Genomic DNA, 16,356 nt, shown 5'->3' on the forward strand with positions numbered 1-16,356 from the left:
AATCAATTTAGCAATCAATCATCATCAATCAATCAATCAATCTTTTGTTTTTTTTACCTACACCACACCAATTACCACTCACATACACCGTACTATCGTCACTTCACATACATCATACCCATTTCCCTTTTCCCTATATTCCATACCCTCAAGTTCCCCTCTTCCTCTCGCATCAGCTTTCTCCTCTTCACATACATCCTACCCTATTTAATTTCCCTTCAAGCCTTAACCAAAACTGACCCACTTCCTTCATATACAACCTACCTATTCCGCTCATCTACACCCCACCCTTACCTTCATTTACACCCTACCCTCTTCCACTATCAGACACTATACCATCTCTCCTTTACTTACACCACACACCCCCTTCCTTGACTACATCCAAGGCTCTTCCCTCACCTACATCCTACCTTCCTCCTCATGTACACACACCTTATTTCATTCACCAGAACTCACTTTCTTTTGCGCTACATCCTTATCAGCTTTCCTTCACATAAACCTACTCTCTTCTCTTCACCTTCACATCACTAATGTCCCCTCACACTGTATTATACCCTTTTTATTTCACCAACAAAACATTTCCATGTCCCTCACATGCACACTAACCTCATCTCTTCACCTGCACTCACTCTACCATCGCCTTAATGTATACCCTAAACTCTCCCTACAACAACCACGCTCCCTCCCTTGCACTCTTCCACACTTTTTTCACCTGCAACTATTTCCTCTTCCTCTCACATGCAGCTCTCCCTCTCACTCTAATCTGTACCTCTTCCATCTCCCCTCATCTGCACCTCTTTCTTCACCCCCACACCTGCACCTCTCCTCTTCTCCCCTAACATGCATATATGTGTATCCTCCTCACTGCACCTCTTCCATCCCTCCCTCACCAGCACTTCTGCCCTCTCCCCCTCACCTGCACCTCTTCCCTCTCCCCCTCACCTGCACCTCTCGTATCACCTTAATATATTTTTATCCTCCTCACCTGCACCTCTTTCATCCCTCCCTCACCAGCACCTCTGCCCTATCCCTCTCATCTGCACCTCTTCCCTCTCCCCCTAACCTGCACCTCTTCCTTCTCCCCCTCACCTACGCCTCTTCTATCTCCCCCTTACCTGCACCTCTTTTACCCCTCACTCACCAGCACCTCTGTGCTCTCCCCCACATGTTCCTTCTCACCCAAACCTGCATCTCTTTCAAGTCCTCTTACATGCACCACTTTCCTCTCCATATAACCTGCACCTCTCACCTAAAATCACCTCCACCTCGTACGGCTCTACGTCACCTGCACATCTTCCATCTCCCCCTTACATTCACATCTTCCGTCTCCCTCTCAGCTGCACCTCTTCATTTTCCCCCTCACCCACACCTCTTTCATCTCCACTCACCTTCATCTCCGCCTATTTCCCTCCAACCTACTCCTCTTTAATCACCCCTCACATTCACCTCTTCCCTTCCCCCCTTCACGTTCACCTCTTCCCTCTCCGCAACACCTGCATTTTTCCCATCTTTCCCTCACCTTCATACATGTATATTTTTATCCTTCTCACCAGCAAACTCTTCCATCCCTCCCTCATCAGCACCTCTACACTCTCCTCCACACCTGCACCCCTAATCTCCCCCCTCATCTCCCCCTTATCTTCACCTCTTCCCTCTCTCCATCAAATGCACACTTTTTTCCCTTTCACGTGTATCTATCCCCTCACCTGCACCTCTTCCATCTTCCCCTAACCTGCCCCTCTTCTATCGTTCCTCACCTTCGCCTCTTCACCTTACCTGCAACACAACCTCTCCCCCTCACCTGCACCTTAATCCTCTCCACCACACCTGCACCTCTTACCTCTCAACCTCATCTGCACCTCTATCCTTATCCTCTCACCTGCACCTCTTACCACGCCCTTTTACCTGCACCTCTTCCCTCTCCCCCTCACTAGCCGATTTTCCTTCTCCCCCTCACCGCCACATCTTCCTCCCGTCCCTCACCAGCATCTCTTTCCTCTCCCTCACACCTGCACCTCTAACCTCTCCCCATAATCTGTACCTCTAACCTTATCCCCTCACATGCACCTCTACCCGCGCCACATTACCTGCAATTCTTCCACCCCACCCTAACCAGCACCTCTTCCTTCTCCACACACCTCCACCTTTTTCACCCCTCTCACCAGCACCTCTTCCATATCCCCCTTACCTGCACATCTAACCACTCCCCCTCACCTGCACCTCTATGTTTATCCCCTAACATGCATCTCGTCCCGCGCCCCGTGAACTGCACCTCTTCCATCCCGCTCTCACCAGCACCTCTTCTTCTCCCCCTTTCCTGCACCTCTTCCACCCCTCACTAACCAGCAACTCGTCTTCTCCCGTTACCTGCACCTCTTCCATCCCGCCCTCACCAGCACTCTTCCTTCTCCCCCTCACCTATACCTCTTACACCGCTCCCTCCCCAGCACCTCTTCCCTCTCCCCCTTACCTGCATTTTTCCATCTCCCCCTCACCTTTACCTCTTCCATCTCCTCTCACTTTCACCTCTTCCCTCTAACTCTCAGCTGCACCCTTCCCCCCTCACCTACCATCTTCTATCTCCCCTCACCTTCACCTCTTTCCTTTCCCCCTACCTACACCTCTTCCATCTTCCCTCACATTTACCTCTTCCCTTTCCCCCTCACCTACACACCTTCCATCTCCCCTCACCTTCACATCTTCCCTTTCCCCCTAATCTAATCCTGTTCCCTCTCCCTAACACCTGCATCTCTCCCATCTCCCACTCACCTGCATATATTTTCTCTCCACCTCACCTGCACCTCTTCCAACCCATCCTCACCTGCACCTCTTCCACCCCACCCCCCTCACCAGCACCTCTTCCCATCACCTGCACCTCTTCATTTTCCTCTTCATCTGCACTCGTTCCACCCCTTCCTCACCACCACCTCTACCCTCTCATCCACACCAGTACCTATAATCTCTCCCCCTAACCTGCACTTCTGCCATCTCCCCATCCCCCCCCTCCATCTCCCCATTACCTTCAGCTCTTCCCTCTCCCTCTCAGCTGCAACCCTTCCCCCTAACCTTCACATCTTCTATCTCCCCTAACCTTCACCTATTCCCTTTCCACCGTACCTGCTTTTCTTCCATTCTCCCCCTTACCTTCACCTCTTTACCGCATCTGCAAACCCTACCTTCCCCATCACCTGCAACTCTAACCTCTCTCTAAACACCCTGCATTTGATCATTGTCCTCTCACCTGCACCTCTTCCCGTGCCCTCTTACCTGTGATATTCCGGGTGGCTGTCTCGATCTGTTGGCGGGACTCGTTGAGCTTTTTCTTCATCTGCCGGGCGAACCTGTCCACCATGTGCTCCACCTCCCACACCTTCTGCAGGAGGTCCTCGGCGTGCGTCGCAGCCCCACGTTGGAGTTAGAGATGCGGATCGCATGCTCCTCTGCAACGAGGGTGGGATATTACGTTTTGGGCTCAACGAAAACAGGTCCGTATAAAAGTAGTATTGGTAAAAATATCTTTTTAGAGCAAATCAAACGTGAACCTTAAATGGTGTCGATGTATATATGTACATTTGAAAATGATATTTGACGAACGTTTGATGTTAAACATTTTACGTTTTTGTCTACCAGGACGCGATGTTTCTCAACCAAAACTAGAAACAAAAATATTTAAAAATTGAACTTTGAACAAGTATTAAAGTGCTTCTCGAACATTACGCCAGAATAAAACAACACGCATATTGTTTTAAAGTTATTGTTCACAACCAGATTCTGTGTTACTGCCACCTTTTAAGGGACTGTCAACCACGAATGACGAAAAAAATTAAAGTTCTAAATACCGTGTTATTTTACGATTATTGGTTTATATTGATTAAAATTTCACGACTGGAATATTACATTACTTGAAAAAAGTTCATATTTTCAGTATATTCGGTAATAAATTTTCGCGATGTGAAATCAAAAGTACATCGCGAAAATAGGTGACATAAACGATATACACACTATAAATAACGCAAGTAGATTGATCATTTTATATATAAAATATATTCAATTCACTACGCATGCATTCCTTGGTTTACCACGTGAAGATGATGATCAATCTACTGGCGTTATTTATATTTAACTGGTAGTTACCTGGTAGACATACCCAGTACAATTTATTACCGATATATACTGAAAATATGAAAACTTAACAACTTTTTTCAAGTAATGTAATATACCAGTCGTGATATTTTAATCAATATAAACTTATTATTGTAAAACAATACGGTATTTTACAACTTTTCTTTTCTTCGTCGTCGTGGTTGACAGTCCCTTTAAAAAATTCCTGAAAATTGAATAAAGGAAGGAACTTGCATTATCATAGAAACAGGCATGATTTGTTTTTAAGGAAAAAAAGAGTAATGGACAGAAAATATCAAAGACGAAATCTTTGCCTTCCTTTGGTTTGTGTGTATGAATACTGTGTTTGAAGAAGTATTTCGAATTCCATACATTTAATGGTTTAAAGTTTTACGATTGTTTTCAGTTGTTCGACATATTTCCCCCCCCCCCCCCACCTTTTTCCAAAAAAAGATAAAGATCAGTTATATTTTTCTAAAACATTTTTGTGCGCTTCATGTATGTATTTGCTATATACATTACCTATTGCATATTTTCGTCCATTGCAACCATCCGGGCGATATTTTATAGTCAGTGGCAATTGCCGCTAAGCACAATAAATCTTCAAAAATACTTCAAACGCATATTTTACAGCAACTAAAAGACATTTAGATTTCGTTTGAGACACGTCAAAGCAGCTTCAGGCACCTGTACCTTTTACAGTTTAACAAGAAATAAACAATCATAAAAAAATGTAGGCTTAACCAAAGCCAAAAGAAAACTAGATCTTGGGAAAAAACAAAATCGGGTGTGGTATAAAATGGACACTGCGGACGAAATTATTTGTTTGCATAATTTTACGATTTTACGCATATCCGTCGAACATTTCATCAATTTTTATGTGACGTAACGTATTTACAATCTTTGTTCAAAGTCGCATGTAATTCATCAACTTTATGTAAAGTCAGGGAATATATAAGTTGAGAAGCCACTAAAGGAATGTTGATTGGTAAACGTTTCACATTTAATTGATGCAGAAACACGATTCCGTTTTACATTTACCCATGCGTTAAAACGTTGAGAAAAGTTTGTTTCATGAAAACGGCTTTAATACTCACTTTAATGTTGCTTCCATTCATCTTTTATCAACTATGGTGAGACAGCCACACAAAAAAATGTTCTGTTTATCTTTTATTGTTTATTTTGAACGATGCTATTCTTTTTATGAAAATATATATATTTCTTCTGTCGAACACGGTAATATTTTTTTTGGCATTTAGATGGTGTTATTGTGTTGAAAATAAAATGTTTAAAAGCGTTATAAAGTGATAATTGTTCATAATTTAAGACGCAATATTTTTCAACAGAGGATAACATTATCACCATATTTCTTAGTTGTGTACTCTACTTCATCACTATCATTTACACCATCAACTCCGACACTATGATCATTGTTGTTGGAAAACTGGCTTAATGCATGTGCGTTAAGAGCCATCCCAGATTAGCATGTGCAGCTCGCACAGTCTAATTAGATACGACACTTTCCACTTGTTTCGATTTTTTCGTTTGAATGAGGTCTGCTTTAAATGAACATCCAGGGTAGGCGGAAATTTTCGTCTCTGATAAGCCGGTGCGGGTTGCAAACGCTAATCTGGGACAACACTTTACGCACATGCATTTACACTTGCATGTTTCCCAGAACGCGTCTCATATTATGTTCATCGTCGCCTCAACGACAGTAAATGTTACCAAATATAAACAATAACTAACTTTTAATATTCATTAACACCATGCAACCAATTATCAAACGATAGGGCTATAATATAGCAGGCGCTAACGAGCCCTTGCATCCCAAACGGTTCTGCTGGGGATCCTTTTATTTCAAAGAAAACGCTGTATCCTCTTTAAGAGAAGTACTGAAAAACAATTGAGCCTCGCTCTTGGAAAACTTGGCTTAACCCTTTGCATGCTGGGTAATTTGTCTTCTGCTAAAATGTCGTCTGCTGAATTTCTAAAATTAGCATTTTCTTCGATTTTTTCAAAGAATACTATCAGAATAGCAAACAGTTTGGATCCTGATGAGACGCCACGTTCTGTGGCGTCTCATCAAGATCCAAACTGTTTGCAAAGGCCTTCAAAATTCGGTTCCCGCACTGAAATGGTTAATGCATGTGCGTTGAGTGTCATCCCAGATTAGACTGTGCAGTCTGCAGGGACAACACGTTACGCTTTGATTGAAGTCTCTTCTAAACAATCATCCAGTCTAGGCTGGTTAGCCTTTGAATTGTTTCATCATCAATATGAACATTAACATTTGAAAAAAGTGCCCTTTTTTAATAAAACCTAAACATTGACCCCACTTTAGCTGGTATGTGATTAACTTTCCTTTTTATTTATAAATAAATAAAACATTATCTCCTGATACTAGTAAATGAGTTTTTGCTAAGCTTAGTAAAAAGCAGATAGATAATGGAGTCTGGCTCTATGAAGACAATGCTAAATGCATATGAGTGAAGTTTAGTCCAAGATTAGCCTGTGAAGTCCGCACAGGGACGAAACTTTCCGCTGAAACTGGATTTTCGTGAAGAAGAGATTTACTTTAAACGAAAAATTCCATAAAAGTGTAGAGTTTCGTCCCTGATTAGCCTGTGTGGGCTGGAAAGGCTAATCCATGACGACGGTTGACGCACATGCATTAAGACTAGATTCTCCACAGCGAGGCTCAACTGTTGAACAGCATCAAATAAAAGCGTTTTCTCACGTGTCTGCGACGACGTGCATATGCAGAGTTATAAGGCTTAGAATCCTTTGTTTGACGGACCTGTCACAAAGAAACATTCGTAGACTGTGCAGTGTGCGAGTATTTTATGAGGTCCTACTGCGCCTCAGGCTGCATAATGTGAGGATCAAGAATGCGTCCCAACACTCTTACCGTCTTTAACTAGACTTACGAAAGTTGGGATGAATTTTGAATTAGATCTGTAATTTCCAGGTATTTGATTATTATTGAAAGATATTGACCGTCTTGAGCTGTGTGTATGTGTGTGTGTGGGGGTGGGGGTGGAATCTGAATTCCCGGAAGAACCCCACATGCCCGTCATCGTTACCACTTAAAAAGCTCTCATGCGCACGGAGCGAGGATCGAACCTGTGTCGCCTATGTGAGAATAGCGTGCACCAACCACTGCGCTAACCGGACAGCCATAGACTATACAGACTGTTTACAAGGGGCTTAAGTAGGCGTGGATATCTGTCAAAGCGTTCTTGACTCACGTACCTTGCAGACGGAGCTGTCCTAGGAGGTCACCCACGTGTTTCTTGACGTCATTCACGGCATCCTTGCAGTTGCGTGCGTAGCAGGGCGCGTTCGTATGCTTGGCGATGATGCAGTCGGGACAGTAGAGCTCGCGGTGGTGGAAGCAGTAGTACTCCTTGAACTTGTCCGAATGCACCTATGTGGACGGCAATAAATTTCCACTTTAAGGGACTTGTTATTCGTACTTTCGAAAATAACTAATTGTCCGCTTTTATTGTATTTTTCTTTTACAGGAACTCTCTTCTTAGCGGCAATACGGTTTGGAAAAAAGTGTCGCCCGTGATTAGCCTGTGCGTATTAAACAGGCTAATCTGGGACGACACTTTACGCACCTGCTTTAAACCCGTTTTCTCAGATCGAGGCTCAAATGTGTTTACTTGTTCTTACAAAACTATAATATTTCAAACAATTTAAATTTTAAAATAATTATGATACCAAGAAAATACAATTAACTAAAAAGTGTTCCTTCCCCAAAATTTGCACCCGGGACATTCGGAAGTAAAATTTAACGCCTTACCACTGGGTTTGTATGTAAGACGTATTGGTATTTGATAACTATCTAAATGGGGCTTAATAACTCAAGTGCAAGTAATGAGGTCACTTAAGTGACAATTCGTTAAAACTTTCATCCGTTCGTGTGTACCTATGTTCTATCCTGTCACTGAATTATCGCAAATATGCATGGTATATTTGTTAATAGTGCAATTGTGAACTACTTATACTCTGGCAACATATATATTGTCTCACACGTTGATCCATCGGTCAATAAAGCTCCACGGTGTGAGTAATTGAGCTAACGCGGGTACCGACGACGAGTTTGACCTTCCGGTCCGGAAGTTGGTAGAGCGCTCAATGACCATGGTTTCGATGCCCGGGGCAGCCACATTACTTGTGTGGGGGCGTTCGTGAAATAATTTATACGGCCATTATTCCACAATATCGGATTTAAATAGGGCAGTTGTTAATTACTGGCATAAGTATGTGTGTACTGGCAAATCAGGTAACCCAGATAACCCTGGACAAGTTTGATGTGGTTGAATATGACCGTCGTCTATAATATGAGTCAACTACTCGTGAGCACAGTTTAAATCCGAACAATTGAAATATAGACAACATTGACATACCTCGCAGACTTGCGAGTCCTGGAACCGGGCCAGTGTCTGCAGTTGGATAGCACAAAATGCGTCCACCGGGAACCAGTCCGCCCAGTCTTCCGTTTCCGTCGTGGGGATGGCGTGGCGCGACCGGCACTCCGGGCAGTCGAACGTGCCGTTGAGGTCGTCACGCTTTAGGGCGGACTTGATTAGACCTGTGAGTGGGTTAAGGGACTTCAAAATGTATTAAGTATAGTTATTTTTAGTTGTAGAATTCTATATATGACTCGCGCTCTGTGAAAAAGAGGCTAAATACATGTATATGCGTAAAGTGTCGTCCCCGGATTAGTCTGCGCAGTTCGAACAGGCTTATAAGGGACGATATTTTACGCGTAAACTGGATTTTCGCTAAAAAGAGACTTCCTTTAAACAAAAAAGCCATCCGCGCTGAAAGTGTTGATCCTGATTAGCCTGTGAGAACTACGAAGGCTAATTTGGTACGACACTTTACGCACATAAATTAAGCCGCGTTTTTCAAGTTTTTAAGAGCGAGACGCATATCATAGAGTTATGTCTTCCGTGTGGGCTTGATGCAGTCACACAAACATGTGTTTGCCCACACAGGCAAACTGTTACATAGAATTCAATATGGGTAGAATTCAATTGTACAGTGTTGTCCATAACATAATTCTGAATAAGAAGTATGCATCATTTCATTTATATTATAACCGCGCAACACTTGTTAAAATTAATGACATCGAATTAATTACAAAATGTAGTTATTTTCCTCAAGCTATACAATTAACTATTTGATGACTCCAGAACAGTATAAGAAACACAAAAACACACAATTTTTATATTGCATACAGTAAATTTATTTAAAAGTATAATAAGATGTAAATTAGATGCATATAACGGGTTTCGTTATGGGAAAACTGGGCTTAATGCATGTGCGTAAAGTATCGCCTAAGATTAGCCGGTGCTAACGAACAGGTCTATAATCGAGGAAATTTTCATGTTATTTATTTTTTTAAATTTAAAGGTGGTCTCTTCTAAACGAAAATCTGTGTGGAAAGTTCATTAAGCCCGGTTTGCCTAGAACTTGGCTTGTATATACATGAGTCGCGTTCTGAGAAAACTGTGCATAATGCATATGCGTAAAGTATCGTCACAGATTAGCCTGTGCAGTCCGCACAGGCTAATCAGGGACGACACTTTTCGCCTAAATTGGATTTTTGCTAAGAAGAGACTTCATTTGAACGAAAAATGTCATAAAAACGGAAAGTGTCGTCCCTGATTAGCCTGTGCGGACTGCGCAGGCTAATCTGGGACGACACTTTACGCACGTGCATCATGCCCAGTTTTCTCAGAACGCGACTGATAAGAACATGGCTGGCACCTTTCAGACAGTCCTTGCATAGCGTGTGTTCACATGGTAACCGTCTCGGGTCCTTCAGCTTGCCCAGGTGGATCGGACACTTGAAGTGCTGAGACACCTGTTCGAAACTGCGTGACGTCTTAGACATGGCCGTTCGTGAGAGCGTGTGTCCGTCCGCGTGCAGCCGATGTAGAATACGTGAAACTCCCGAGTAAAAATACCAGAGCTTATTCTTCTCTGACTGGAATCGTGGGCAATGTTGAAAGAGTTTAATTGTATTGATATCTTAAACTGGCGGGCTCGTTTGGTCTCAACATTCCTTCAATGTTTTACTTTATCGTTTTGATTCATGACATTTACAGGTGTGTATCCTTTTGGAGTTCACAGAACAGATAATCAACAATTAATACGGTACATTTAATCCACAAAGTTCAGGCATTCACCAAATTCAAAATTAAATGCACGTTTTGAATAAAAGAACTGCATCATCGCGTGTAACAAATGTTAATTCACTCGGATTTGTGTAAAACAAGAGACACATACGTGTTTTAGTGCATTGTTTCCATTTCGTTGGTAGTTATTGGTTTGTTATTATATTGGCGTTTAAATTGGTGTGTAATTAAAGCTATTCCCTTTGTTACACGGGAATGTAAGCAAGTCTTTGAGGCCCAGGTTTTAATTTCTTTTTTCTGAATATGTAGTGTCCATGAATTGATCTTGTTTACGAATTTGTTTACGAAGTACCGGGAGCCTTTACATAAATGGGCCCTGCTCTGTAAAAAGGGGGTTTAATGCATGTGCGTAAAGTGTCGTCCCAGATAAGCCTGTGCAGTCCGAAGGGACGATACTTTCTTTTAAAGAAAGTCTCTTCTTAGCAAAAATCCAGTGTAGGCTCATAGAGCACGACCGAAAAATATATTACAATGATAAGTCAACTATTGTTTCAAATTATATAGCCTTACGTGAATTCATATTTTTTATGTTATATGCTCGTTGAAAGTAACCCATGTTCAAAATGCGTATAATGAGAGAACATTAAATCAAAAGTACAAAAGCTGCGTTACATACAGCGTCTAGACCATACAGATCGATTGTTAGAGCTATGGCCCTTCGTTCGGTCTCATTGGCTACCGCATGTAATCGTTGTTGTATAGAATAAACGGGTTTTTATCCACAGAACATGTATATCTGCATATACATTTTGAGTACCCTGTATATACATATAAACATAGTTTTTGTCAAGTATGACATTTTTATGTATTTTAGATATAAAACATCATTATAAAGGTGTAAATAGAGAGCCCAAATATATATATATATATATATATATATATATATATATATATATATATATATATATATATATATATATATATATATATATATATATATATATATAATGCTGATTTAAGTCTCACTTTTTGAACTTGATAATATAAAGTCTTTCAGTTAAAGATGATTACAATACGAGTCGATAAAAATGAACCCTTGCTGTGTTAATATTTCGAAATGCGACATTGTACGTATTCCTACTCTATAGATTATGATTTGAAACCGTTCCACGCTATTTTATTAGATCTCATGTTTTGCTAAGATATTTTTCAGTTCGCATGTACACGTGCTCTTGTTTTTTGTGTGTGTATGTTACAATGTCGCAATTGTTTCTTTACAAATGGTGCAAATGCACAAAGTAATAAAGAGATAAATCGCAAATTCAAAACAAAACCAATAGCCGTCAAAAGTGTTTCCTATATTGCAATATTGCCCGTAAGTAACACATATACCGAATGAGAGAGGTACCCCATGAAGAACAATAGACATGAGATAATATTTCTGGTTTGATTGTTCAGTTGCGACAGTTAGCAAGTTCAACCCGTAAACAAAGTCGTAGGAAAGCCGCCCATACAGCACAAATACACAAAGGTCGAACTTTATTTCAGAGTATTTTCAATGGGTATTTTTTCTGAAATTATTCAATCGTTATAACATTTGTAGTTTGCTTGGAGATATTGATAAATAAAATTTAGTAAAAAACACAGATGAAAAGAAGTGTTTGATCAAAAGTGATTATGGCAGCCAATATGGGCCAATATGGGTCTTCGTTTTTTAAATGTTGTAAATTGCATTATATATATATAAATAAAAACTTACATGCTATTTTACTATTAGGCCAAATGCGTCAATAAAACCAAAGTGTGTGGCCAACAAAATTAGTTCAAACGGAACTCAAACGTCCTTACATTGTCCACCTATCAGCCCGTCCGTTATTCGCGTCGGCTGAACATATAAACATACAAACTGTCAGAATTGTAGTTGATAAGATAAATTAGATTTTTTTTCTTTTGAAAAAAGTGCATATTAACGAAATATGTTTTAGGAATGTAGTTTATCGGGTAATCAACAACGATGTGCAGTTCTGGTTCTATACCTATGTGGTTTATAGCAAGGTATAAGAACGACAAAGATTTGTTTAATGAAAGATTACCAGCGATAATTATACATATTTTCGCATCTTTCTTTATGATTTCAAAAAATTGTGCTGTTTAAAACGAAAACTATACATATTTATAAATGTTAACTAAAGTAATGATATTGGTGGCTTTTTGATTTGTTTATAGCGAAAATGTCGATTTCAAATTCGAATTAGCCACACGTCTAAAACCAACTTTATGATACGTGGTATCACAGGGGAAGATAAACCGCATGCTTGTTTCAGCAAGTTCTAAGATTAAGATATGGTTTTAATATGGATACTTAAGACATAACACTTTTCGAATGGTGTGTTGCTATTTTTATCTTGCCTACATGTACGTTAATATTCAACAAATCTGTTAATATACAAAGAAACTATCTTAAACAAAAAGGCAAATAAGTCTTATTTCCAATAAAAATCAAACAAGTTAAAAAACGTAGCTGTAAATGCATGGTCATGTGTTCAAGTGTGCGTCCTATTAAAAAAAGGGTGAAGTCAATATAACTCAGCCTCAGTCTGATGTATTGGCATTTTGTAAATACACGTTTAGTTCATTTATGGAATAACTGTTATTAACAAACAGGATGTTCATTACGTTGTCATAGTGAACACATGCACAGTACTTTTCCAGTCTTTCTCGCTGAACTCTCGCACAATCACACTGTGATGCTCAACGGAGACGCGATTTGGTCTCACAATATTGCAGCCGAGAGGAAATAAGTTCTCGATTAAATTATTGCCCGCTTCGTCCAGAATGGTCAACTTCCGCTCGTTTTCGATGCAGACGAACACCAGACCTTTATCGCAACACAGACCGGCAACAAACCTAATCACCGGCCGCGTCCAAATTATCTCCCCCGTTTTTCGGACGCAGACGACAGCCGATTCACCGCCAATAATCAACCGCCGGCCGTCTGCTGTCGCCGCCAGAGCATTCGGACTCCGAACAACGGCGTGCTTGTCGCTTGAGATGAGCGTTCGGGTTCGAAGGGGAACTAACTTGGTTACCTGGTTGGACGTGAAGTTACTGAAGGGATTCTTATCATAGGAAACCTTCATCAGATCGACGCAGTCCGCTCGGAGGTCAGTGGTGTGCGATAGGGCAAAATACTCGTGGTACTTGGTTTTACCAAACCTGTCCTCCAGAATCTGCGTGCGCATGTGGCAGATCTGCGAGTAGGGTTTCTCCGTCTCTATCCGGTAGAGAATCTGCAGGGTGGGGTCTGTGCTCACTATGGAGATGAAGCGCGTGTTGTGATTGATCGCCACGTTGGCGGTGTCTTTGATGGCGCATAGTCGCCATGGAAAGCGGATATGGAGACTTTCAATATATTTATAGTCCAGTGAGAACTTTTGAAGCGACGATTCCGCGATAGTTATCAAATTGCCATCTAGTAGCAGTATGTCCCCACACGGAAGTTCAAAATTAGAAATCTCCTGTATTCCGCGCAGTTTCAACTCGGGGTCGCGGATGCTTTTTCCGGTATCTCGGTTAATAAGCTCTCCTGTGGCAATTTTCGGAAAGATATGCGACATGCTCTGCGAACGGGAGTTTCCAGCAAGTCTCACAGGGGACGCTCCGACGAGCTTCTTGTGTCTGGGAGTGTCTTCACTAGAGGCTGGCCGGAAGTCGTAAAGTTTCTTGGCATTGTTAGATTTAGTAAGTGCCGGCGTCGTCAGCGATATCATAGTCCGTGTCGCCATAACCGGACTCGGTATGGTCGTCACTTCCGGTGAACCGTTCGCCATCATTCGCGGCGTATCCGGTTCAACTTGAATCACGTTATTGTTTGTTGTCATCCTTTGTAGCGTCTTTTCTTTCGAAGGAGTAGCCGGAAGTTCCTTATAGTCCCTGGTGACGACCAAAGGACTTTTGTCATAGGAAATGAACTTCAGGAACTGTTCGTCCGCCCTAACGCCGACGCAGTAGGGTTTCGTCTCGATGTCATCAAGGGCTTGATCAAAATTCTGAGTCTCATGTTCAAGCGGGGTCCAAATACTGCAAATAAAAAAGATACATATGAGTCGTGCTCTGTAAAAGGGGGTTGAATGCATGTGCGTAAAGTGTCGTCCCAGGTAAGCCTGTGCAGTCGGCACATGCTAATCAGGGGCGATACTTTCCGCTTTTATGATATGTTTTGTTTAAAGAAAGTATTTTCTTAGCAAAAATCTAGTTTATGCGGAAAGTTTCGTCTCGGATTAGCCTGTGTGGACTGCACAGGCTAATCTGGCACCACACTTTACACACATGCATTAAACCCCCTTTTTCTCAGAGCACGGCCAATATATTACTTAGTTTTTTATCGTGATTTGATAGCTAGTAAAACTACCACTCCTTCATCTCCACCTCCTTCAATTTCTACTACTACAGCTGCTGGTGCTACTGCTACAACCGCGTATACATCTTCTGTTAGAAGGTATTCTTCTGCTTCTTCTACTTGTCGTAGTATTACAATAACTGCTTCTCATCACTTAATCCACTACAATCTTCGCCACAGCCACCACCCACCACCATCACAGTCACCTCCATCTCCTATACCACCCACCACCATCACAGTCACCTCCATATCCTATACCACCCACCACCATCACAGTCACCTCAATCTCCTATACCACCCACCACCATCACAGTCACCTCCATCTCCTATACCACAAACCACAATAACCACCAACACTACTATGACAACCGTACACGACGAGTACTTTTACCAATACTACTTTTACCACTTCTAAAACGCCTTCTACCACCAATACCACCACCACCAAAACTACTACTAGTTACACTGTCTACAACTACTTCAACTGCCCTTACAAGTACAAGTACTTTTATTTTTAGTACAATTACTAATAAAACTGTCAGTGCTTCTGATACGATAACTACTTCTACCAACCATATCACCACCAATACCTACCCAACCACCACAACAAATATTATCATCATCACCACAGAAACAACTTTAATAATCCCACCTGAACATCTCGTTCACGCCGTCTTTCCGCTTCTTCTCGGGCCGTATCACGTTCTCCACGTGCTCGCGTGTTCTCGCGATCAGCGATTGCAGCGTTGTCACGTGATCCTTCTCCGACTGCGAGATCTTCGTCATTTCCGCCACCTGCTGCTTGGATGCTCGGATCTTAGCCTTCATTGACTTATAGAACTTCATAAGCGTCTTTTCAACGTCGCTAATCTTCCTCAGAAGTTCGTCCGCGTGAGAGGCGGCGACCTGGGACTCCATGATGCGGCGAGCTCTCTCCTCTTGCAAGCGGAGTTTCCCGAGGAGCTCTTTGATTTGCAGACGAACTTCTGTGATGGAGTCTTGGAGGCTTCCGCATGAGCACGGCGACTTCGTGTGCTTTTCAATCACACAGTCGGAGCAGAGCAGTTCGCGGTGATGGAAGCAGAAGTATTCTTTGAACTTTTGAATGTGTTTCTCGCAAACGCTAGACTGTTCGTACTGGGATAGGGTGTGAAGCTGAATCACGCAGAAGGCGTCAATCGGAAACCCTCGGGCCCAGTCACGTGATTTGTTATTCGGCACGTGGTGCTTCGAGCGGCAGACCGGACATTCGAACATGCCGTCGGTGCGCGTGCTCAGCGCACTGTTGATACATCCGTTCAGACAATCGGCGCAGAAGGTGTGTTCGCAAGCGAGCCGACGGGGGTCCCGGAGTTTCCCGAGATGAATCGGGCAGGTGAAATGCTCGGCGATGTTTTTGTACTGGCGAAACTCCACTGTTGTGGCGGACTTTGCGTCCATGTTTTTTGTTAACACTTTCTTTTATTTTACAATCCTGATACGGCAACAAATATCTCGATATATATTGAGATCACTTAGAAAATTAGGCTGATGCTATAGCTGTTTTTGTTTTCCACACGATTCTTCTAAAACAGTGACATAAATTCACTCAGGTAACGTATGTTTCTTAACTGTGTGAACAAACGTTCGAGTGTGTAATTATAATCATTTGAATCACTGAAACAATACAATAATAAG

At 42.0% G+C, this 16,356-nt stretch overlaps 2 protein-coding genes across 2 annotated transcripts; both read right to left on the minus strand.

Moving 5' to 3' along the window:
- Nucleotides 1-2,235: 2,235 nt before the first annotated feature.
- Nucleotides 2,236-10,184, minus strand: LOC127872579 (tripartite motif-containing protein 59-like). Its single transcript, XM_052415906.1, has 5 exons — nucleotides 9,910-10,184; nucleotides 8,541-8,725; nucleotides 7,378-7,552; nucleotides 3,371-3,440; nucleotides 2,236-2,413 (listed from the first exon to the last, which is right to left on the minus strand). The coding sequence occupies exons 1-5, from the start codon at nucleotides 10,034-10,036 to the stop codon at nucleotides 2,236-2,238; spliced, it is 735 nt and encodes a 244-aa protein (XP_052271866.1). The 5' UTR covers nucleotides 10,037-10,184.
- Nucleotides 10,185-15,318: 5,134 nt separating this feature from the next.
- Nucleotides 15,319-16,119, minus strand: LOC127872580 (tripartite motif-containing protein 59-like). Its single transcript, XM_052415907.1, has one exon. It carries the CDS (start codon nucleotides 16,117-16,119, stop codon nucleotides 15,319-15,321), a length of 801 nt encoding a protein of 266 aa, XP_052271867.1.
- Nucleotides 16,120-16,356: the final 237 nt, after the last annotated feature.

Source organism: Dreissena polymorpha, chromosome 3 (genome assembly GCF_020536995.1).
Source record: "Dreissena polymorpha isolate Duluth1 chromosome 3, UMN_Dpol_1.0, whole genome shotgun sequence".
Taxonomy (NCBI): domain Eukaryota; kingdom Metazoa; phylum Mollusca; class Bivalvia; order Myida; family Dreissenidae; genus Dreissena; species Dreissena polymorpha.